Raw genomic sequence first — 25688 nt, 5'->3', positions numbered from 1 at the left:
TTATACTTTGTGGGTAGTCTCTCATCATTCTTTTAATGAACTATAATTGATATGTAAGAATTGGACTACTGTCCCTTTGTAAAAACTTTCAGCATGGTTTATACTTGTAGTGTCCTTTTGTGTAAATAATAATGTGTGAAATCGTAGAAAACCTGCAAAATTGTCACATTTCTTTACTGTAGAAGGTATCACACTTGCTTCCATATGAAATTTTCCATATGAAATTTTCTTAAAAAGCAATTCCGTATGAAATTTTCTTAAAAAGCGACTTTGTCTCAAAATGTATCGCTCTGGTTTTGCAAAGTGGGCAAACCTCTGGATCAGAATAGTACCATTTAATACATGGATTTTGAAGTCACTGTAAGTGGATTCACAAGCTTTGCATTCACACTACAGCAGGAAGGTCTTACTTCTTGTGCTGCAACTGGTTGCATGCTGCTTCTGCCCATGCGTGTGGTGAGTTTGCTGGAGATTTCCAGAGCAAGTGAATAGTTATCGCTGATGTCATAAGTATTTGTATAGCACAAATGGTGTAAGGATAGTCAGTGAATTATGTGTTAACACTTTTCCAGTAAACATTTGTAGTATTGTTCATAGAAGTTTTAAAGTGTTTTGCTCTTAAATTTCACTGGGATGAGTTTGTCTTACTGGAACTTGAGCACTCTCAGTTTAAAGGCACTAATAACAATGTTCTGAAACCTTCATTCAACCTGAAAATTAGTTGTAATCAAAGACTTCACCTGAAATCAGAGACTTAGAGGGTGATCTTACTTTCCTATTGAATTTGGTGACATAATTGCATCATTTATAGTAGAATAGATATGTTGGGGTTACTCCTTTGCAAATAGTGACCCCTCTTGATCTAAGATTTCTGAAAACAAACAAATAAAACCAAACCACTTTTTAAAAATGGTTTTTATTATTCTTTTGAAAACATAATTAATTTGATTTCTTTGTATTCATTATATTAAATACAGTGAACATTAAAATTCTTTTTATCTGCCGGTGCTGTATATTTAATGCATACTTAAGATGCTCTGAGGGTTTATTTGTGAATAATGAGAAATTCTTTGAGTGGATCTCATACATTCTGCATTCATTTCAGAGCAGATTTCAGGTTTAATGGACCAGATACTTCTAGACAGATTTGGAAGGAAACATCTGTGAATGGTCACAGATTTCTACTGCTACTGACTCATTTTTGAGCAGAAATGTAAAATATTTAAATTTGGACCAACTTTGAATCAATTGACTTAGGTTGTTCAGTTTTAGACCTTGCTGCTTTCACTGTTTTTGGATTAGAGTCAATGCCCAACAAATTCAGCACAAGGCCTACGGTATCACAGATGGTTACCTAAAATGACTTGCCACTTCTGAAAGTCAGTCATAATCTTGTTCCATGGTCCTGATTTCTATTATGTATGGATACTACTGCTTAACCTGGCTCACAGTATCCTTTGGAACTTAAAAGCTGTAAAGCAGATTGGTTCTGCAGGTGACAGATGATATTGTGAACAATTGCATTATATTGGGTTTTATTTGCTTGTACATATTTGACTAAATTTCAATATCAAGCTTTGACACCAGACAGCTGTTCTAGAGATACATCTTTAAAGTGCTGAAAGAGTCTTGCTACTCTTCTAATATGACAAATGGAGAGTAGTTTTAAAATTGCTAGCCAAATTAGGTAAAAAGCTAATTCATTGTATCTGCCAGTGCGTATCTGTTCCTTTTATAACGTATAAGCGGGTTTGCTGTTTGGAATCAACCTTTTACATAATGTGTTATTTCTTGATATTCGTTCTCAGACGTATTAACTTTGCAATGTTTTTTACAATATGAAAAATAAATACATGATAAGCGTTGTTTATATGATAAACGCTTCACAAGGGGAATTCCATGCTTAGTTTGGTCTTATCTCTTCTTAACCTAATTCCTTGGGCAATGCAGGGTTCCCTTCAACCAAGAAGTTGTGAAACTGAGGACTTGTCTCTAGCTACTTAGTATGGCTGTTTATATTCTGCACTGGTACTTGATTCTGCAGATATCAGCAGTGAAACATTCCAGATCTGAGTGTAGTCTGACATTAATTAAATGCTTCCTACACATCTGGTTTCAGCTGAGAATTTGGAGCCAAATTATGCATGTTAGTTAAGTCAAGTAGGAATGGTACTCCTTATAGAACTAAAAAAATAACTTGTTTGAAAGAATAATTTGGAGAAAAGGTAAGATGAACTCTGTAGATCAAAATTCAGGTTCATTTTCTATAATACCAATTAAAAAAGCAAATCAAGAGAATCTTTAATATTTGCATAAATGCAATCACTGCTGTTTGGCATACCCTCTTAGAAGAAGAGCTGTCTCTCTGCTGTTTAGCTAAAACAAATGCTGTGCTTCTGTTCTTACAGTATTTCTGACTGCTTCTATAATACTAATTTTTTAACAGTAAGATATATTTTAAAGTATAAACCAGATGGTAATTAGTCATTCTGTGAGAGTCATTTTTATCTAAATCTGTCTTGGTCCTATTGGTAAAGGTAGAATAATTATTTCTAACTCTGTAGTGATTCTTAGGTCCAGTTTTAAATTATTCTGGAATGTTCACTTTTCTCTTTGCCATGTCACAAGCAGTCCTGAATACAAAATATCTTCTTTTCTGAATCTCTTGTGTATAGATATTATACATTACATGTGACTGTGCATATAGAAGTATGTTATAAATGGGAGTATGCATACATGCAGACCTTCCATCCCACAGTGGTAAAGCAATTTGTGTGTACTCTGTGCTATGGATTTTTAGGACAAAAAAGTTCCAGTTCGTCTTGTGGTGGGACATGACCAGTCTTAATGACACATGACAAAATCTAACCCGGAAGCGCCTGAAACAGAAGTAGGTCAAACCACATTCCTTGGAAGAATTAGGAAGTAGGTAAAACTGCATTCCTCCCAATTGGAGAAGTCTTGGAAAGGCAAACATTATTATTAGAATTGGTCAGAGCTTGGTCAGAATTGTGGAATGAGCCTTTCTTCCTTTCTGCAAAATGGGAGAGGGCTAAATAGTTTATATTCTTGAAAAGCACTCTTCACAGCTCTCTGCCCACTTAACACCTTACTTTGAAATATTTCTTCAACTGTGATTTGGAGGGAATAGTCATCCTTGAATCAGCACCCCTGCTTTACCCTGCACTAAGGTTTTTGCTTATTGGGAGTTTCAAAGAGACCATTGTATATAATTACACACAGAGATTGCTTTTTTCTCTGGCAGGAGGTCCATGCTTGCCTTGGAGAGCAATTTATAGTGCAAATGTATATATCACTGTAAGATCAATTCCTTTAAAAACAAGAAAAAAAAATTAGACCTTATTTGGCCATGTTGCGAGGCAGACAAACTCCTTTATCTGTATATATTAGCGTTTGTGCAAATAGGCAATCATCTGCTGCATACCATTGCGAATTGGGGATCGCTTCCTGGCTCTTGCTGCCTTTTAGTTGGCTCCTTTATAAGCCACCTTCTTACATGACCTTTTCATTGTCTTGAAGACAGACCTTTCCACACCAGCAGGCTTGCTATTGTAATATATATGTTATATTCCCTATGGAAAAGCCAAGGAAAAATTCAGAGACAGAATTCTTACTCTGTTCTTGGTATCTTTAACAAACCTAGTCAGTTGTGGTGCTGAGGGAACTGTAAACATAGAACTAACATCTTTCTACAAGAATTTGCTTTTGTTCATAGCAATAGATAACATGAACAAAATGAGTCTCTTGCAAGCGTGCTCTTTACTCTGTCTTTGAAAGAGTGAGAAGCCAAGTAAGGTACTCGTGCTACACATTTTCCATTGTTATTTCTATCAATAACTAATCTCCAGTATTTATTTATTTTCAGTTCTGTTTTTACTAGGGCTTTTAAGATTGTATGGCCTGATAAATTAATTTTTACATTTGAAAGGATTATCTGTATAGCCTACAGGTAGAATTCAAAACTATATCCCATAAAATTTTGTTACAAATAATTATAAATGTTACCTATGTGTCTTATCCTGCAATAACTGTTCATGCACACTGCCACAGGCGTGGGATCTACAAGATGGCGAATGTTTCAGCACCTAATAAAAGCAGATTGAACTTGGAATGTGTTAGAAACTACTTCTTTCGTTATGCATGCTATTTATGTAGTCAGTAACTTTTTTTTTTTAACATGGTAGTTGTCTGCATAGTAAAGAATGCCGGAGTTTTGAACAGCTGAAGTATGGTTATAAGTAAAATATTCTAGTCTTGTAATCATTGGTGAGATTAATTTCTTTCCAATATGTGGGGCAAACGGTTTAGTGTTCCTCTGTCTCGGAATGTAGTGGAGTAAGAAGGCATGTCTCCTTCCGTCAACACAGTGAATCTTTAGGACTTCTATGTGATTACATCCTGTGCTGTACTCCCAGTTAGGGTTTTTTCCATTGGCAAAGTGCTACTTTTTCCCTAAGTACCTCTTTAAAAAAAAAAAAAATTGATTTACAAATCAGATAATTCCTGATACTTGAAGGAGCTGGATTCCCACCGAAGCTTCCCTGCGGTCTCAGGTTGTTTCAAGCTTCCTCTCCATAAATGGTTGGGGGGTGGGAGAGTAGAAATGGCTGGCGATCGTGCATCTGGTTTTTAAAAGAAAATTTAAATCTCTAGTAGATGTTTGGTGACACATTTTAATCTCTTTGGAGTTGATGAGCCATTCTGTTACAGTAGTTTGACATTTCAGCAATTTCTACAGTTAGGTATATAAGGGAACTAATCTACCTCTCTGCTGTGTAAATTGTATTTTATCACCCTTCTTTCCATTTTTTCATGTAAGGTTATATTTAGATTCTATTCTCACTATTTTAAGGCAACATAATTCAGAAATTATTTTTTTCAAATTAACTTCCACATTAATAAATTTCTAAGTTGACTTCAGAACTGACCTTCTCATTTTTAGGTTGATATTCACCTTTCAGATTTTTGGTGAAGTTATGGTCTCAGGACTGAGCTTTTAGAAGAAGTTAATGTGAAAAATGGCACAGCACATTGTATTTTATTGCGTTTTCCTTAGCTATTACAGAAGAATGATTTTCTGCTCAGGTTTTTTGCAGCTATGCCACAGAGTGAAAATCAAATGTGATGGTGATTGATTGCACGTTGATTAACTTCAGTAAGAATTTACAGCAATTAGTCCCAGTTTGCTATAGAGTCTTGCCTGAGTCAGAAATCCTTTAAGATTTGCTGAACATCCTGAACAACTGAGTAGAGATTTACATTACTTTTCTTTACATACTTTTTTTTCTCTGACAGTAGTTTAATGACGAGTTCTTGTTCATCTGATGACATTGATCAGGAAGAAATCCAGCTCGCATTGCAGGCTGCTAAAATTGCCACCCGAGAAAAGATCAGATCGAGATTTCATGGCAGTAATGATCTTATTCACCGCCTTTTTGTCTGTATCTCAGGTATGAGAGTATCCTTTTGATCTGAAAGTAAAAACTATTCATCCTTTTTTTTTTTTTGCACACATAAAGTTATGGTAGAACAGACTGGAGATGAAGTTGCAGGAAGACTGTGTTTTGGGGCCTAAGTTGCAGACTGAACTAGAAAGACCTGTTACCTGACAGAGACAAACTTACAGAATCAGAGATGCAGACATCTTAGACCTGTAGTGATGAAGAGTTTGGGCATACAATGGGTTTGACTTAAAAGTGCTTCCTTTTTCTTGGTGATGCCCCATGTCTTCGAGGGAAGAAATTTGATGCAGCAGTTGAATTTGATGCAAAAGGAATCTCTCAGTGTTTTCCACTAAAGGATAAGGAAGATATGTATCAAACTGCAGGCAGCATAAAGGCCAGAATATAACTTGGCCATTATGGAAAATTAGTTTAAATGTTCAATTTTTATTCCTAACACAAGCAAGTGATCCCCTCAAAAATAAATATGAGGCCATTACTGGTAGCAACAGACAAATCTAAATACTTTTTTTTAAGGATGGTGTAATAGTCTAGTAATGGTTTCCCATTTTCCCAAACTCCTAGGTGTTGCTGACCAGTTGCAGACAAACTATGCTAGTGATCTGAGAAGTATCTTAAAGACCTTGTTTGAAGTTATGGCAACCAAACCCGAAACAGAAGACAAGGAAAAGCAAAAGAAAGGTAAAGAGATTTAAACATTTGTTTTCTGTGGTGAATTTTTGCTGGTAGCCCCATGGAGATCCAGGAACTATTTGACAACAATTTCCTTAATATATTCTTAACTTTTTGACAGGGCTCACTGTACATTGATTTGACCTATGTTTAAAAAAAAAATCATGGAAACAGACTGTAAATAGGTTGAAGTCACTGGGAGTATGGGTACACAGGAGTATATCTTGAGGCAAATGTTGGAAGACTTAAAGCCTTCAGAGTGCGTGTGCTCATTTCCATATTCCTATGTATAACAGAACAGTGTTTGTAGCCCATATATGCCGCGATTGTATGCAGGGCTTGGACTTCATAGACTTCAGCCCTTCCTGGTATTGTTTCACACTGGACACATTTTAATTTACCAAGATGTGTGTCTTTGATTCTGAAGTTAAAACAGCTATGTAAAAGAGCAGACTGTAAGATGAGAGTGCTCAGTAAGATGCTGAAATCTGGCCTGTCATGTAGAAATTGCAGAATAATGAATTTGGCTTCCAAACAGAAAAATATCCACTTTTGAATTCCAGATAATGAGATAATAGAACCAGAACTACATCGTGAGCCAATGCAAGAAATTTTTTTCTGTCACCATTTTGATTATTTCTTTTTCAAAGAGGCAAGTCAGCTAACTTATCTAAAAATAACCATGTCATCCCAGCAAGACTGCAATTACCTTTGTCCTTTGTTATGATTAGAACTATCAGCATCTGAAGGTTATCAGAGCTTGCTTTTTTTTTTTCTTCCCCCCCCCCCCCCCCCCCCCCGCCCTGCTCCCTTTCCACATGACCAGGCTGGATGGGCCTTTGAGCAGCCTGGTCTAGTGGAAGGTGTCCCTGCCCATGGCAGGGGGGTTGGAACTAGATGATCTTTAAGGTCCCTTCCAACCTAAACCATTCTATGATTCTAACTTTCCCTTTCTCCCAGTTTCATTTAAAAGCACTAAGGATTTTATATGAAATGCTAAGTTAAAAGTTGGTTAAATTTAGCAGAAAAACTTCTAATCCGATTCAACTCTGCAGTGGGATAATGCACAACATGTGTTACAGTCCTCTATTACTTGTGGTTGAAACTTTCACAATGTTTTTATGGTGGCAGGATGTCATGATGTGAAAATAGACTGGTTTTTTATGGTCTCAAGACAAGAAAAAATGGGGTTGGACAGAATTGCTAAAGAGAGGATCAAGAGCTCCTGAATATTCAAATAAAAGTAATAAAGAAACTGGAGCTGTACAGAATTATCACTAGGAAATATATTAGTCAACAGTACTTGTTGAAATAGTTTTTAATGGATGAACTATTAATTATTTTTTTTAAAAAAAGGTGTTGGTGACAGAAAGCATAAACAAAATGAGTCAATAAAAGTCAGGGACTTCTGGGATGAAGTTTCTCTTTGATATATGTGATTTGATGTGTGTGATTCACCTAGGGAATCTCTGGTTGCTCTTATAAATCTACTTCTTTGTAAAGGATCCAAGTTAAGAACTGGGAAACAAAATATAGGATGCAGCTAAACTGATAGAAGTAAGAGGACTGTATGTCCTGTAATAACAGCACCAAGAAGAAGGTACATACATTACTACTGTAATCTAATCCTGAAATCCTAATGTGAATATTTTAAGTGCAAGTTGGAAAAATATGAATCTCGGTACTTTTTGGATTATTTTACAGTTAATCCGGGTTTAAGGAATGCAGCTTTGGAAGACTGTGCTTTATGTCAAGAAAGTATATCATCATCAGAACTTGCAGCAAAAGCCAGAGATGGGGACTTTGAAGGTACTTTCTTCTTTCTGAAAATTAAAATGAGACAACACTGATAATTAAAAAAAAAAAAATCATTAAGATAAAAACTCTTTTAAAGTTTGGCTTTGGAAAGTGACTATAAAATGTTTTCATACTGTGATTTAGACAAAATTAGATGATAAACTGAACATATTTCTAAAATTTTTCGAACAGCTTCGTGAAACTCTGATCTACAAATTGTCATATGCAATATGAATTCCTTCATATCAGTAGAGAAACGTTCTGTAAAGGCTTTAATATAAGCTGTGACATTAAATGTGACAAGTTTCAGAGGGCTGTGTAAGATGCAAAGCCGTAAGTAAGGTCGTCTTAGCCAAATCTAAAGAGATCTTTTGTATCATTTGCTATATGTGGAGGTACTGCTTTTTCCCATGGTACAAGTACCTTTTGTATTTTCTTCACTTTTGTCTGATCAAAATATTTTTGGTTATTATTTTCATATTCTTCACCATATTACTTCAAAGAAGAAGTTAGTTTTGGTAAGTCTGAGGTTAGTCAAGTCTCACAGAATACATGGTAAAGAGTGAAGAAAAGTGCATAGGTAAGTCTCAATGTTTTGGTCAGAATTTAAGCATTCTGAGAGCTCAAAAGTTTTTCTCTCTCTTTTTTTAATCTGAGCTGCTGTGGTAGTGCTTAGGAGTCAGTTATGGACTATAGCCCTAATATAGTAAACATTGTATAAAAAATGGATTAAAAGAGATCAGAGCACTTGCAGTCAAAGAATAAGAAAAGAGAAAGTAGATGTATGAGATAGAGCAAACAAGAAAGCAGTCAGCTTTGATCTTCAGGGCTAAGTGGTGGTTTCAGCACACCAGGAGCCCAATTACCGGAGTGGTGGTGTCTCTGTGGTCAAGCAAGAAATAGAAGACAACAGTCAACCGTGAAACTGTGTATCTGAGCTTCCCAGAAATTCAAGTGTGCAGTAATTTCCCTGTGCTTTAAAACTTTGATATATTGTTGTCTATTTGTCCACTTATACCACTGTTCTTCCAGTGAGAGGTTTGAATGCAGGATGACTGAGAACTGAGTGATAGGCAGTGTACGTCTCTGCTTGTATGCAGAGGGGGGTGACAAACAGAAAAGAAATGTTGTTTCATGTCATTTGTATTAAAGACCAGAAATCACAGGGGGAAAGAAAAAACCTCTTAAAGATTAGATTTTAGAGTAATGCTACATATTCGTCAGTTATTTTGTGCTTACATAAAACCCATGGTTTGCTTGCTCACCCTTCTTCTGAAGCTGCAGGCTAAAGGATCTCAAATCTATTTATTTAGAACAACAGGGCTAATTCATGTCTAATGCACTGTAGAAATATTATCTTTTCTGGAGGAAGATGATTTGGTGGCAGATAAAGAACTATTCAGTAGTCATTTTAATTGATTTTTCTATTGGGTCGTAATTCAGAATGTCACAGAAGGCACAGTAAAGAACAAATCTTTAAGCAAAATCCTTATCATGTATAGGCTGTATTGGAAAAGAATGGAAGAGATTATTCATTCACTACCATTTCAGTTCATATTCTTTTGTTTTGAATCGATGCCTGATGCTGTCAGTGAATTTGACTTACAGAACTTGAAAGCAAGTTATTCTGAACTGCAGGATGCTGAATAACTTTCTCACAGTGGATGCACATTTTGTCACAGCAAAGTCACTTCACTTCCCTGGCGTGCTATTCAGCTTTTAAGGTTCTTCAGCTTTTCATGGCATCTTCTATTGGCAGGGGGAAGGTTTTATGTTTGGTGCAGCTTGTGGCTTGGGATGTTATTTATTGAAATAGAGGACAACAGTCTGGGTGTTTAGGTGGTGTTATGGCTGTGTAGGAGTGCAGTAAGGGGGATCTTTGATGTTTCAAGGGCCACTGCAGGACCCAGGCAGTGTGAATCCGTTACGTCCCTGCCCAAAGCGAATGGTAAAACCCAACCTGCAGTATTAATAGCACACGCAGATAGCTATAGCAAAAACAGCCTCCTGTCTGCACCTTTGTTCCGAAATAGCAGGTGTTTCACGTATGCCTGTGCGATGGAAAGCAGAGCCTTGTGGGATAACCAAGTCCCTTTTGAATAAGTAGATGTGGATGCCAGAATGAGCTTTCCTGCCTTGGCACAATGTTTTCCCGTGCTAACACATCCTCTAAACACAGCCAGTTAGCCAGTGCTCCTGCAGGTACTCTGCCTTTGATACCTATGCTTGCTCACTGGCAAGGCTTGGGCATGTCTGAATCAATCTCCTTGCAGACTTTCTCTGGGAGTCTACTTGGCTTGTGTCTAAGTGGTTATGCTATAAATACCTACTCGTACAAATCAGTACAGCTCTTCTGACTATGTAAACTAACTAGTGTAGTCTGCTGTTACTTAGCTTTCAGATTTGCTGATGGGCAGGAATTTCCTGTATCACGGAGACAGAGTATGCTAGGGGGAAGGGAGGTTAGCTCCACCTTCCAAACCAGAACAAACCACAAAAGGCCTACAAAAAGGGACATCTGAAGTGGGTCAATTTGTTGAATTTGTGGGAACTGTAGAAACACCCTATCTGTCCCCTCTCCTCCTATATATTCCAGGCCTCTGTCCCTTCAGGTCACAAGTTGTTGCTGCTGGCAATGCTGTATAGACTTTTTTCTACTGAGGTTTGCAGTGATAGCTAATGGGATACATGTTTTTGCTATCCCTAAGGCATACAGCATGAGGCATAAGCTTACAGCAGAATTTTCACCTCAGCAGCCATGTGCCTTTTCCCCCTTATAACGCCTCCCCACCTACCTCATTTTTTCTGGCCACTGTGTAAGAAACAGCCCCTGACTTTGTGCTGGGTGATGTTTGCGTGCAGATGAAGATGTCTGGCGGTGAAGGCAACCTTTGCATGAATATTGTGCCCTATTCTTGCAACAAGCCTGATGGGTTTGTCCTCCAGGCCAAATCTGGGCCACAGGCCACCAGCGAGAGTACACCACAGTTATCACTGTAAATGGATTCAACTCAAAGTCTGAGAGTGTTGCACCAATCTGTTGACAGCATTGCACCAAAATTAATTATAATCCTTTTTTTGTACATCATTTCTACACTTCAGGTCACTCTTAATGATTTCAGCTGAAAGTGAAAACAATTTAAAGCAAATGAGCACATCAGTAGCCTCCTCCCTTCTGCCATCGTGGCAGAACATGAGCATGTATCAAATTGAGAAAGTCCAGCAAGCTACCTGCCAGGAAAGCTTTTTCCAATTATCAAATAAATTCATCTTACCGAAAGTACTGAATGTTTAAAATTGCATCCAGTCAATGGTAATACAAAAAAAAAAAGAAAGCAAGAACAAATAAACGAATAGGTTTAAGATTCTGCTGAAGGTTCCAGCCTCTACTCAGATTATGAAGATGAATCACTTGTTTTTGTCAGATTTCTCATTCTTACTGTATATAAAACCCACCAGCTGGTCTGGGTCATAAAACAAATATGAATGTTTATTATGAGCCAACTGACATTGGCAAGGGTGTAAGAGTTAAATCCTTTGACCTTCTGAATGTTGAAATACAATAAACTATGGATTAATTGGCATTCCAAAACAAAAGCATTTTCGAAAGTACAGGTGAGCCTATGGTGTATATGCTGTCCTAATGCTCTAGGATGTTTTTGAGGAAGCGTATGTATTTATACTTCATAGAGTATAAAAAGCACTGTATTTTTATAGGGAGAGAATGTAAACCAAATACATGTCTATTTTCCTAGAATATAAGATTAATTTATACAATATTCCATAAATGAGTTTTAAATGTAGGAAAATTTCGTGCGCTGGTTGTATGATGGAGATGATGGCCAGCAGGGACAAAGTTCTGTGTATAAACTCAAAGCAAATTGTACTGGCAGCTGCTCAGAAAAAAAACGGGTTGGACTCTTTGCTACCGGTGGTGCTTGCTCTGAATTGCAGTAACAGCAAAAGGGGCCTGTGCCTCAGGACCTTTTGTGGTACTGCCTTTCTCCCTGCGTCCTGGGGAGCTACCAGCCAGCACGGGGAGAAGGTTACTGGGAAGTTCCTGAGCTCCAGCTTGGGACAAACCACTGTTGGATAATAAGCTGAGCAAGAAGTTTGCATGGGACTGAGAGTGGGCAGCATGGGTTGCACAAGAATTAAAGGAAGCCTCCATATTTGAAAATGTAAGACAATTGCTCTTATAAATTTATCCTTGTTGGGACAGAGCTAAGTAATACTTATTATGTATTATAGCTTTAAAAAAAAACCAACAAACATCAGGGAAATTGAACTTTGATGTCTTTTTGCCATTTATGCATCTGGGCACTTGTTTCCAGGCCCAGCACAAAGGTTGCTTTATATTAGCCAACAGTTTCTATGTGAGAGAGCATTTGGAATGCATCGAGCTCTCACTAGGGGCGGATGAAGAGCGGGTTGAGAGCTTATGGGTGAGGATTAAGGGACAGGCAAATATGAGGGACACTGTTGTGGGTGTTTATTACAGGCCACCTGATCAGGATGGGGAGACTGATGAGGCTTTCTACAGACAACTGAAGGTAGCCTCGCAAGCGCAGGCCCTGGTTCTCATGGGGGACTTCAATCACCCCGATATCTGCTGGGAAGACCACACAGCCAGGCATGCACAGTCCAGGAGGCTCCTCCAGTGCATTGATGACAACTTTTTGACACAGGTGGTACAGGAGCCAACAAGGAGAGGAGCACTCCTGGACCTGGTACTGACAAACACAGAGGGATTGGTGGAGGACATTAAGGTTGGGGGCAACCTAGGTTGTAGTGATCATGAAATGATTGAGTTCAGGATCATGGGTACTATCCACAAAACAACAACAAGAAGTAAAATTACAACCTTGGATTTCAGGAGGGCTAACTTCGACCTCTTTAAGAAACTGCTTGGAGAGATCCCGTGGGCTATGACTCTGGAAGGCAAAGGGGCTCAAGAAAGCTGGTTGATATTCAAAGACCACTTCCTCCAAGCTCAGGATCGGTGCATCCCTAAGAGAAAGAAATCGGCCAAGGGACGCAGGAGACCTGCATGGTTGAGCAGGGAGCTTCAGAAAAAGCTCAAGTGGAAGAAGGAAGTTTATAATAAGTGGAAGAAGGGACTGACCCCTTGGGAGGATTACAAGAATGCCACCAGAGCGTGCAGGGATGAAACAAGGAAAGCCAAGGCCGCCTTGGAATTAGACCTGGCTAGGGACATCAAGCAAAACAAAAAGAGCTTCTACAAGTATATTGGAAGCAAAAGGAAGACCAGGGAAGTTGTAGGCCCACTGCTGAATGAGGCAGGAGTCATGGTGACGGAGGATGTGGAGAAGGCAGAGTTACTGAATGCCTTCTTTGCTTCGGTCTTTTCTGCTCGGCCCAGCCCTCAGGAGTCCCAGGCATTGAATAAAGTAACAGGGAAAGAAGACGACTTCCCTTGGGTTGAGGAGGAGCGAGTGAGGGACCAATTAGATCATCTAGATATTCACAAGTCCATGGGCCCTGATGGGATGCACCCGAGAGTGCTGAGGGAGCTGGCGGAAGTCATTGCTGGGCCGCTCTCCATCATCTTTGAAAAGTCCTGGAGAACAGGCGAGGTGCCTGCGGACTGGAGGAAAGCCAATGTCACTCCAGTCTTCAAGAAAGGCAAGAAGGAGGAGCCGGGGAACTACAGGCCGGTCAGCCTCACCTCCATCCCTGGAAAGATGATGGAACAGCTCGTTCTGGGTGTCATCTCAAGGCGCGTGGAGGAAAGGAAAGCTATCAGAAGTACTCAGCATGGATTCACCAGGGGGAAATCATGTCTGACTAACCTGATAGCCTTCTACGATGGCATGACTAGATGGATAGATGAGGGGAGGGCGGTAGATGTGGTCTACCTTGACTTAAGCAAGGCGTTTGACACGGTCTCCCACAGCATCCTCATAGGGAAGCTTAGGAAGTGTGGGTTAGATGAATGGACAGTGGGGTGGATAGAAAACTGGTTGAAAGATAGAGCTCAGAGGGTTGTGATTAGGGGCACAGAGTCTAGTTGGAGACCAGTGACGAGTGGTGTTCCCCAGGGGTCAGTACTGGGTCCAGTCCTGTTCAACATATTCATCAATGACCTGGATGAGGGGATAGAGTGCACCCTCAGCAAGTTTGCTGATGACACCAAGCTGGGTGGGGTGGCTGACACACCGGAAGGCTGTGCCGCCATACAGAGAGACCTGGACAGGTTGGAGATCTGGGCAGAGAGAAACCTTATGAAGTTCAACAAGGGCAAGTGTAGGGTGCTGCACCTGGGGAGGAACAACCCCATGCACCAGTACAGGTTGGGTGCTGACCTGCTGGAGAGCAGCTCTGTGGAAAGAGACCTGGGAGTCCTGGTGGACAACAGGATGACCATGAGCCAGCAATGTGCCCTTGTGGCCAAGAAGGCCAATGGCATCCTGGGGTGCATCAAGAGGAGCGTGGCCAGCAGGTCAAGGGAGGTCATCCTCCCCCTCTACTCTGCCTTGGTGAGACCGCACCTGGAGTACTGTGTCCAGTTCTGGGCTCCCCGGTTCAAGAGGGACAGGGAACTGCTGGAAAGGGTGCAGCGGAGGGCTACGAGGATGATTAGGGGACTGGAACACCTCTCTTATGAGGAAAGGCTGAGGGATTTGGGTCTCTTCAGTCTGGAAAAAAGACGTCTGAGGGGTGACCTTATCAACGCTTATAAATACTTAAAGGGTGGGTGTCAGGACGATGGGGCGAGGCTCTTTTCAGTGGTGCCTGGGGACAGGACAAGAGGCAATGGGCACAAACTGGAACATAGGAAGTTCCACCTAAACATGAGGAGGAACTTCTTTACCCTGAGGGTGGCAGAGCACTGGAACAGGCTGCCCAGAGAGGTGGTGGAGTCTCCATCTCTGGAGACATTCAAAACCCACCTGGACATGTTCCTGTGTAACCTGCTCTAGGTGACCCTGCTCTGGCAGGGGGGTTGGACTAGATGATCTCCAGAGGTCCCTTCCAACCCTATGATTCTATGATTCTATGATTCTATGATTCCCATACACACACACACACACAGAGTAATTTCTTGGTTTTGTCTTGCTAAGTATTTTTATGTATTCGTTTCTTTATCAATCTGTAAATGCCACCAAGCATAAGTCCCTGCTCACTGTATTTGGGAGCATGATGTTTAGCCTTGTGAGCTTGATGATTTTAATAGTGAACTTTGGCAAATCTGAGTTTTGACCATACACGTGTTTTAGAGTAATATATTACTCAGGAAGATTCATCTGTTGTGATTGAGGGAAGGTTAATATTTTTAATTGTCAAAGTTATGAAGTTACAGGCTAGCTAAGAAAGTGAGTTCCACTTCTTGTCTAGGAGTAAGCATGAAACATCTAAAAATCAGAATATTTTCTCAAGGAAAAACAGAAAGCATTATGAAGCTGTTGATGGTCCATGAAAATATTTGCTGCAGCATCTCAGCTCTCTCTGTAACCATACATTCGTTTTCACTCCTTATTACTCTAGCATCCATACAGAACTGCCTTGCTTTCTGCTACCTAGTTATAACTCCAGCCATAATGGATTTGCTGTGGCTGCCAGTACAAATAACTGTTATTGCCAAATGGCGTTAGCATCTGTTTGCCGCACAACAGCACGCTATTTCTCCTTGATCCCTTTCCATCTCATAATATTCCAGCCCACCCACTTTTGTCTAGTCACGAGCCCTCACTGCTCTCCAGCCAGCAGCACGAGCACAATTCAGTAGTTCATGGTCCCTAGGCTCAAGCTCTTGTTCTTGTTGCAGTAAGAAGTCACAAGGTCAAGAAAACCCACCCATGCTACTGTATGTGCAGAATCTAATCACCGTGAGTCTAGAATTAGCTGTCAACCCTAGCCGAATGCTTTGTTTTTTCTTTTGTCCTCTACGCGCCTATGGCTACTCTATTATTTATAATGATGACCAGCAACGCTTTCTAAACGTAAAAAGTTAAATTGATGCACAATTCAATGGCCAAACATATTCTGTCCACATAACTTTTTACATTTTCCTTATTCAGCAGCTCTGCTTATGCTGTGTGAGAGAAGAATCTAGCATCAAGTTTTCCATAATGAGGCAATGTTTTATCAGCTGAACGTATTTAATCATGCATGTAAAATTACAGGGTTTTGTGCAGTTTTTAGGTTGTATTGCAATAATTTGATCTGATTCACGTTTTAAGAACTTGCTCAGACTTTTACCTTTTCAAAGACTATCCCTCTGTCAGCACTATGTGGAATTTTGCAGAAGGAGAAAACAAAAGTACTGTAGAACACAGGCTTATTCAGTTCCACAATGACATAACTGGGATTTTGATTAGGTTTGAAATTTTTTTCCTAAAAATGTGTTTTGAGTTTTCTTCTGGTATGTAGTACATAGATATCTACATTATCAACTTGCTTCTAGTTTCTAATGGTTAGTAGCTCTTACAAAGCAAGACTCTTTGGAAGATCCAAGTCTCTGGTGCATCTGAATTAAAGATTTGAACTATATCCCAGTGGAAATCAGTGTTTTCTATCAGACTTGTTCTGTTTTATGTAAATAATTATTTTGCCCAAAGAATGAGTTGCTGATCATGTATCTGTACAGAATAGACACAAGATGTCATCATTCAAGGTCGTGTTGAATGGGGCAGAGCGGGGGCTTGAGCCCAAGTCTGAAAATCTCCATGCTTTGTTGAAAGCTTTCTAAATTTGCACAGAAACTCCCTTCTAAGAGAGCCGTTTGACAAGAGCTGTCCTTGAAGCTACTAAGTCTATACCTCTGTTTTCTCCCTCACCTTTGAAATTTTCATCAAATAATATTGTTGAAGCAGAAAATTTATTTTTATTGAAAAATTTCAAGCTAGCTGTAATCAACACTAAATCTATTGAGCAAGGGTAAAGACTACTTTGGTACAACTGCCTCCTAGGAATCTTATATAAAAGTCAGAGATGCCCCAGAATGACATGCGGAAAATTGTCATAAGGGACAAATAGGTTCATCTTACAGTGGTAGGTGAAGTGAGGAGTAAAGTAATGTCACCTTAGTTCTCTACTTTCCATACTTAAAACTGAGGATTTACAATTTCCTGCTTTCATCAGAAGAGCTACAGCAAGCCCATCTGACCTTTTTTGCAGCTTTGAGGGTAATGCGTTTTGACGGCTGCAGCAATGTAAGTTCCACAGGCTGCTGTAGGAACACCCCTCCTAAGGTTACTTTGGTAAAAGTATAATCAGGGTTGTGCATGATGTGTCCTAAAATCTAATACATATTGGTGCAAGAGGAACTTTCAGTGTGAGTTCTGCATTAGGAATATTGGTTAAAAACAAAAGATGTCTTCTCTCTGAATTATCTGTCCATAATGCAGACACCACCACAAGCTTAAGGTTTAGTAGCTGCTGTTCAACAGGGAATCGTGGTGTGCGTGTTTTCAGATTTGTTTTCTACCAGAGTATAGATTTGCTAAATTAGGCCTTCTGCAAGCTCCAGCAACTTTTGGGATTATTTCCCTCCCCCAGTCTCTCATGTCTCAGCAACATTGAATGAACCATCTGGTCTAATGTTGTTTGAATCAACACTGTTGATGAATCCGGGTCCAGGGTCTCTTCTCCTTGTGTTCTGGACACAGAGATGTAAATTTGTGAAATTTGATGGGACTACAGTAGATCTATTGCACATACTTAGGCAAAATGAATTCACATGTGTTTTTTGACAGTGTTTACTGTGATTTTTATGATGATTGTGGTTTTCTTAAAGCTCCAACATCTTGGACTTAGTGAGATTGTTAACTTTTATAAAACAGAAAACTTTTTTAGCTAATGAAGTTGCAGAGACATGTAAAGGTGAATTCTAAGAGCTACACCATAAAACAAATAAAAAGACTAAAACTTCATTATTTATGGGAGATTGTAGTGCAAGATTTTTGAATAGTTTAGAGCTGGAAATACTGTTTCTCCTTTTTAAATGTCTTTTTCAGTCTTCACAGTATTTAATTTTATCTTGTGCCTTTTCCTTTTTCTAAACTTGTTTCTTACTCATTGAAATAGTTGTTTCACTTCCTTTCTCTGCCTTTTTTTCTGTACATGCTTTTAATGTTTTCTTCTAAAATTTATTTCTGTAGTCTTTCTGTCTCGTTAATCCCTTCCCTCCCTCTCTCCTCCTCTTTGATGTTTGTGCTGTGGTCTTCATCCGTTTCCCAACAGACTTCTCTTAACTCTCATTGCATGATAAAGCAGTGGGCCAATTAGCCCACGAACAAGATTTTCCCTCCTTTCCTTGTACAAATCCCTGAAGCACAGGCTTTAGAGGCTGGATGTTTCCATTTGCTGCTGCGTGCAGAGCTAATGGAGCAGCGTAGCCCGGAGAAGGACTATAACTTAAAAAGCCTAGGGGTGCGGTGCGGCTGCCCTGCTTCCAGCACATCTCCAGGCTAATGCTAGGGGTTTAATTTGTGTAACTCGCTCTATTCCTCATATTGAAGCTTTATCCCCTCATGAGACTGCCCTTCAGAGAGTATTTCAAAAACCTGTTCTATAAAAAGCCTGATGACTCAATCCTTCATATATGTAAGTCAGAAAGGCTGCTCCCAAGGTTGAGCGAGATGAGGCATGTGAAGGGGACCTAAGGGTGTGATCCCGTTGCCACTGGGGCTTGCATGGGCTCGGAGAGACCGAGTCATTCAGGGCTTCATCCTTCCTGACAGCATTGAGCGCTCAGCTCTAATCCAGGATTGCGTTTAATTTCTCAGCAAGTGCCTACTCTCAAAATGAAGGCTCTCTGTAAGGAATTTTTCAGTCACAACTGGAAGCAAAGGTATAGGGCTAACGGCCCAAAGTTTCTTATTGCGAATGTCATTTCAGGACTGCACCACCGCATGATTTTGGGCAAGACATTTCTCCCCACACAGACTTACTGACTGTAGCTGGGTGAGGAGGATTAAAGCAATTAATGTTTATACGGCATTTTGAATGTGACATAACTGAGTGTTGCTATTTGGGGGTTTGCTGCAGTGCGGCTGAGATTGGCGCGAGCAGTTGGGAGTTTAGGAGGGCACTGCGACCCAGAAGCAATGGGCCATGCACGGGGCTGGCCCAGTAGCCCTCTCAAAGAGCCTTACTGTTGTGAGTCACACTCTGGGGGGAAATGTGCCCTTTAGGCTCACTCTACCGATGTGCTAATTTAGTGCATCAGCTGATGTGACACCAACATGGAGGTAAAGAGAGTCTCTCTAATGGGGGAGAACATTCTGTAGAGGGGGTTGTACTGTTTTTGTACATTGCGAACCACTAAGATGTGACTTATTTTTTCAGGCAATTATAAAAACAAAGCTTTCAGATTAATTCATCTGGCAGCCAAGTAATTCTGTAACCATGAACTATGGATTGTGTGACTATTGTAAGTTTAGACGGTCGTTATTTATCAAAATTAATTTGCTGTTTCTCGTGGGGGTGTTTCTGCAATTTTTCTTTTTATTTAGCACTGGAGACAATTAAATCCATACAAGGTCAATTAAAAAATAACTTTTTCAACATTGCACTTCAAGGGCAACAACAGCAAAAAAAACAAACAAACCAAAACCCAACTGGTAAACGCCTGATAAGGAGGCTGCTTTTTGCTGATGAGCTCCAGAGTCTATGTGGTGGGGCTGCATTAGCTTATGATGAGTCTGGACTAACCACGATCTAAAGGAAGGCGTGATTATGGTACTAGCTGCTGTGGAAGTTATAGTTCATATTAGCATGCTGCAGTTTGTACAAAAAGGGTCTGTGTTTTGTGGCTTTTTTGTGAATATTAAAATTAGTAACTAGCTGAACATGGTAGCCCACATTATAGCGAGGTTGACAAAGCATTGGCAGTGAAGTAGGCATCTTTTCAAACCTGCTTCCACCAGCTCTGTGTTGATTTGGGAGGGAGACCTGGTGGCACAGAGCTTGAATAACTTCCTAAATTGTGCTGTCTTTAAAATAGTGAAAATCAATGGGGTGGTTAAATCCCTGAAAACATAATAAAGGCTATGTAGTCTAATGGCAAGTTTAAAACAGGAATATCATTATTGGCTCAGTTACTTTGTTTGGAATATATATGATAACCCAAGGGACCTCTGTCCTGTGAAAGTGCTGCCAAGTTCTCAAAATGAACACCACATTGGGAGTGAGTTTCATTGAGTAAGTTACATGTAGTAGCTAGGAAGGTTGCAGAGATGGAAAAGAATTGGAAAGGAAAACCCCTTGGTTTCATTGCTATTAATGCTTTGGCTTAAGCTGGCAGTCCTGCATCTCCCTGTTGCCATATTTTGAAGTAGAATTTTGTAGTCATGTGTCCCCACAGAATATTTTCCGGTGAACTGTTCCGGTGAATGCTGCTGTGTGCAGTCTCTTCTTTTTTACCACATCGGTCGCTTATCTGCACACAGACTTCAGTTTCAGTTGCTGTCCCTATGGTTGTGACATTTATTGGACCAGTTTATTCATTAAATGAAAGATTACTTCCTTAAACTAGTTTAACTTCCAAAATAGTTTAGAGGAGCCCATAAAAGCTGAGTCAAGATTTGAAGTTCTCTTTGTTTTTATTAATCTGCATTTTGAACATTTTCTGCATTGAACGTTATATCCTTTTTACTTTTAATTTGACAAATGCTCCAATGCGACAAACAGATGAAAATTGGTCATGCTTATGTTTGAGGAATACAGTGGATTTTTCATTTAATTATCTTTCTGCCTGTAGCTATAGCCCTCTTGACCTCTGCATTAACTGCACCATATATTTTGTTGTTAGATAATATGCTCCTTGAGGCAGGGATCTTGCTTGTCAGGTTTATAAATCAGCAACTACATGGGTTGCATACTGTAAATAATACTCGGAGAGAAGCTGCATACAGGGAACTTGGGTAAACACATCCAGCAGTTCATGTTCACTGTGTCCATTGATTCCTTCTGGCTAGAATTTGTTTTGCCCTTCGTTAGATATTTTTTTTTTTAACAGCTTAATCGAGCAACTGGCTACATCTTTTCTACACTCATAATTTTAGGCTTTCTGAGGGTCATGTCAGCCTGTTGCTAGCTGGAGCAGCTCAACAGAAGTGAGCCTAATACCTTCTGCTTTGCCAAAACCAAATAATTTCCCTGCTTAGCTTTTATGAGAAGTTAGAGAGCTCACAGGAGAAATAAACAAGTGAAACATGCTGTTAGGGCTAATGCTCGAATTCTTTCTCTGCTAAGTCTCATATGCTTGATTTTGTGGTTTTGTTGTAGTTAGTGGTGACTTCCAGTAAGAGTCCTAATAGCTTAGCAGACAGTAATCAGGCTCCAAGTTTATTATCTGTAGAGTTGCTTGCCTCATTGCAGAAAAGCAGTCAGCCTTTCTGCAGGGAGGGCTGAAGAGGCTGGGAATGATCTCAGCTCTAAGCTTGTTCTGATGGCTGGTTGCATTGGCAAAAACACCTGAGTTCCAGCTGTGCTTTAATAGTCTCCTGCCTTCATACTTTATTTCGCTTATCTCCTTTTCCCTGCCACTTTCACTTGAATAGGATATATTTCATTTTGAGTCCGGAGCTGCCGTGTGCCTGCTTTTGGTGCCTGCTGCGCTCTGCCCAAAGGTGGGTGCCTGGCAGAGAAGGGAGGAGTCGAGCCCTCTCAGGCACCCTGAACTCACCTAGCTGCCTGTTTGCAAAGCACCTTGAGAAACTCAGATGAAAGCAGCTGCTGTTATATTTTATTCTCCCTACTCCCCCGAGGATCTGGTAATTGCATGTTTGTTTTTATTCCCTTTTGATTTATGTTCCCTTTTGTTGCTGTGTCTGACAGATCCTCCTGACTGGGTTCCAGATGAAGTCTGCAGCTACTGCACTGCGTGCAAGGCTCCTTTCACAGTCATTCGCAGGAAACACCACTGTCGGAGCTGTGGCAAGGTAATGATTCAGTTAAACACGTGAGAAACTCCCCGCCAAAGAGAACAGCAAATGTATGTGTACCACAGAAACTCAGCTGCACAGCAAAAAGCGTGCGCTTGGCCAGGGTTTTCAAGTCACAGGTGTTTTTGTACATCTTGGCTGTCAACTGCTCAGCTTAAGTTTAGAAAGTGAGGAGGAAGGTTTTGATTGTTATACAGCAATAAGGATTTGTTTTCTAAAAAGCAGAACTGCCTGTTGAGATCCTGAAACAAACACCCCAGATCCAGAGTCAGTCTGGACTACTGCTCTGAATTTAACAAGCTGCAGCAGCCCGCACTGTGAGGGATGATGTACCGCTCGGCTGCAGGGACGGTGTGTCCCTTTGCTTTTTTTCTAAACCTTTGCAGGAGGACTGCGGTGTGTAGGGCTGCTGCTTTGCAAGATTGTGGGGGAGGAAGACGGAGCGAGGGAGAATAAAGCAGTCATGTGCCTCAGGAAGCCAGAAATCTGCAATCCTATTGCGCTTGCTTGCTGGTGTGCAAGTTAAAAAAGGAAGAGGGGAGAGAAGCTGGTGGTGTTAACTTTATAGTGGACTTGCAGGAGTAGGAACTTTGGAGATATCCACAAATATTCCTCTAGTCTTTCTTTAAAAAGAGAGAGATGCTTCTTTTCATCTCTGGTGAAGCTGCCTTCTCTGTGACCTGCAGAGATAGAAGCCTGCCTTGGCTACTGTCAGTGCTTGGGCCACCGTGTCAGAGAAGCTAAGCACAGTCAGATCGAGCTGCGAGTTGCCTGCAGAGGGCTTTCACTTGCCGTGCTGAGGAGGGTGGTGGTGCCAAAACACAAAAGCCCAGCACGTACAATCTTCTCTCCCCTCTCTTGAAATCAATTTTGTCCCATCCAATTCTTCAAAGGAACTAAAGTGAAATCTCCCTCTTGTTTTTCAGATCTTCTGTTCCCGCTGTTCCTCTCACTCTGCTCCATTACCTCGTTATGGTCAGATGAAGCCTGTCCGTGTTTGCACTCACTGTTACATGTTCCATGTCACTCCTTTCTATAGTGACAAAGCTGGTGTCTGACGTATTAAAACTACTGGTGTGTCTTCTGGAGTCTTACACGGACTGATGTATTTGACCTAAGCCAAGAATTAACTTGAAAGAGGGACCCCGTGAGGGCATGTAGGCTTTGCCATCCATTATTATAAATTTTGTACAGACAGTTTTTATTGCATTTTACTAAGCTGCTAAAGGGAAGTATGAAGCGTCTGTAGCTCTAAGGCTACAGTACAGTCTTCCATAAATTTATAATATTAATGTTACGATGCCATATGCAGAACAAATGCACTGTGTGGAAGGAAATAGGGCTCAGAGAATCGAACGGGCATTGCTGCTTATTTTACGTGCTAGGAACAGAGTAGCCGGTTAACTAGTCCATCCCAGCAAATCAATCCCAAAGCTCGGACACTTCTGTGCTCACTAGAATGCCAGCATGGCTGTGGATGTCAGCGCTCTCCCTCCTGCTGCAGTTTAACTCGCCCATTACTAGATTTTTTGCTACCTATGCTAGGATTAATTAAAGCAAAACTATTTCAAATCCATATTTGTTATTTACAAAGGCAAAATTTTCCATGAATCACATAGGAAGCACTGAGGGTCCTGAAGCAGTATATTTCTGTTGCCTTTCATTTACCGAGCAGAGCAATAACTCCAAGTTGTCTTCTAAAAATTAAGTTTTACAACTTCCAGCTCCATATTTTGGAGTTTTGGAAGTATTTTTAATCTGCATCATTTATGCTAAATCCTGTTAATACAGTTATAACACAGCTTTGGTTTCTATATCAGCATTTAAAACTTAACAAACTTCAGAGGAAATGGTTACCAAATGAATGAATTAATATTAAAATACATATTTTTGAAAGTTTAGCAGCAAAATTCAGTTGATGTGACAGATTATTTCTCCCATACTGAGTTTTTTTTAAATGGTTTTTAAAAGGCAAATACATAAAGATATATTCAAAAGGTTCTACAGAAAGGTCAGCCAGAGAAGGGTACTTGTTGTCCACATTTGGCAGAGTAACTGTGTAAAATATTGCATACTGTTACTTCACTCATGCTAACAACTCAGAAGACGTTTGTATTTATTTGAAACACCAGGGATTAATTTTTATCTCCACTTGGAGAGGAAAGAAATAAGACTCTCATGGATTCATGCTATGATCTTGCACAACCTATTTGCAGTAAGAGCTCCCTGAGCACTGAGGTTTCAAAGGCGTTTGGACATGCTTTGAGTTAGCCACATGAAAAGCAAGACAGTGTGTGCTGTGGTTACAGAGGAAGCGAGATCAAGAGCTCTTTGCTGTATCCCCTTTCCTGACTCGCAGTGTTACACACTGTGTTTCAAAGTGATAAATACAAAAAAAAGGATGAGGAAGTTGTTTGCGGTATCATGCTGGAGAAAGGTCATCATTCAAAATGATAAAGCAAAACTGGCCAGTGTTGATTATTTTTTTTCTTTTGATTTATTTTTGGAGGGACGTTCCCTTTGTTAAGTGGTTTAACATTCAGTGTTAACGAGCCATATAAGGGTACAACAGTTTGGCACTACTGTCGTTTTGAATCAGACGAAACAGCTTCACTTAGTTATGTGTAATGCACAAGCCTTATGATGCTGTTTGTAGACAATGTCAACTATGATGTGTTAGCCTCACCTTATTTATATTTTTTATTATTGTTTCCCTGAAATCTTTCCCATGGGATCCTTGAGTTGGAGAGTCGGCATTCAACTGAGTTTGGAAAGGCATGGGGTTGGGCGATTGGTGGGAGGTGGGTAATGTGGTGCAAGCAATGGTACTTATTCAGGCTTAAATCTCAGGCTTCACATAGCAATGATGATTGCAGTTTTATTTTTGGAAAAGAAACCAACAAATTTAATGCTTCTTTTATAGGATAAAAAAATACAACAAACTTCAATTGTGAAATAAATATGCACAAAAAGTTGCTTCTGTGGAAAAAAAAAAAAATCTTATTTAATGGACTGAATATTTATTCAAGCTTGTTTTTATTTTGTAAATGCTGTAATTCAGAATCATTTCCATAAATATGATATTTAAAGATCTCAGACACTATAGTTTCTTATGTAAATACAGACTCCTATTTCTCTTACTGAAAAGCACAATGACTATATCAATACTAATATACATTTGCCTCAAGGAAGACTTTCATCTTGTAATCTCTTCAGATAATTAAAGTGTCAGGACTTTCTACTTCCATGTGCTGGATTGCTCTTTCATTTCGGGGTCTGTTTACATGGAGTGACAGCTGCCATCCTGTCAAACAAGCTGGCCTTAGGTCTTTCTCACTTTGAAAATAACGTGAAAGAAAGGAGTTTAAATTTGAAAATGGAAGTCTTCCATACGGACAAGGGGTGGTAAATCAAAGCTGGAGTACTAGCCTGTCGCTTAACAGTGCCTTGTGCTATCTCTTGCTACTGGCTGAAAATCTCCCTTCCCAAAATACTTTGTGTCAGTGACCAGTTCACACATGACACATACTCGATCTGCCTGTGTCAAATCTGAATATTCTTTTCTGGGGGGGATACAAATCTGCAACGCACAGTTATTCTTATGAAGCATAAATGCCCAGTGCTGATTTGTTCTGCTCCTTGTATGAGACACGGCTGTTGTAGGGTTTATAAGAATTAATTTTATTTTCCAGAGGACTTAATGCATGGCTTTAGGATGCCGTTTCACTGAAGAGAAAACATGGTACAGCTCTGTGACATTAGGGTCTCGGCTTCTATGGTGCAACAACAGGAGAATTCTATGGGAAGCCTGCACACAAGTTTA

The 25688-nt window shown here is 40.1% G+C and overlaps 1 protein-coding gene across 5 annotated transcripts in view; it reads left to right on the top strand.

Annotated features, from left to right (window-relative positions):
- ZFYVE28 (zinc finger FYVE-type containing 28) overlaps positions 1–25091 on the top strand; it is a 164033-nt gene extending 138942 nt beyond the window's left edge. For 2 of the 5 annotated variants that reach the window (XM_063336735.1, XM_063336733.1), the window contains 5 exons: positions 5320–5471; positions 6048–6164; positions 7860–7964; positions 21759–21862; positions 22792–25091. In XM_063336735.1, coding sequence (XP_063192805.1) covers positions 5320–5471; positions 6048–6164; positions 7860–7964; positions 21759–21862; positions 22792–22923 — 610 coding nt within the window. In that variant the 3' untranslated portion in view covers positions 22924–25091. Of the gene's footprint in view, positions 1–5316; positions 5472–6047; positions 6165–7859; positions 7965–21758; positions 21863–22791 lie in introns of those variants that run through there. The other 3 variants (XM_063336734.1, XM_063336732.1, XM_063336736.1) reach the window with 2 other exon arrangements.
- The last annotated feature ends 597 nt before the right edge of the window (positions 25092–25688 follow it).

Source organism: Chroicocephalus ridibundus, chromosome 5 (assembly GCF_963924245.1).
Source record: "Chroicocephalus ridibundus chromosome 5, bChrRid1.1, whole genome shotgun sequence".
NCBI classification, from domain to species: domain Eukaryota; kingdom Metazoa; phylum Chordata; class Aves; order Charadriiformes; family Laridae; genus Chroicocephalus; species Chroicocephalus ridibundus.
Note: the sequence above shows the minus strand (reverse complement) of the source record. Positions and strands in the feature narration are given on the sequence as shown.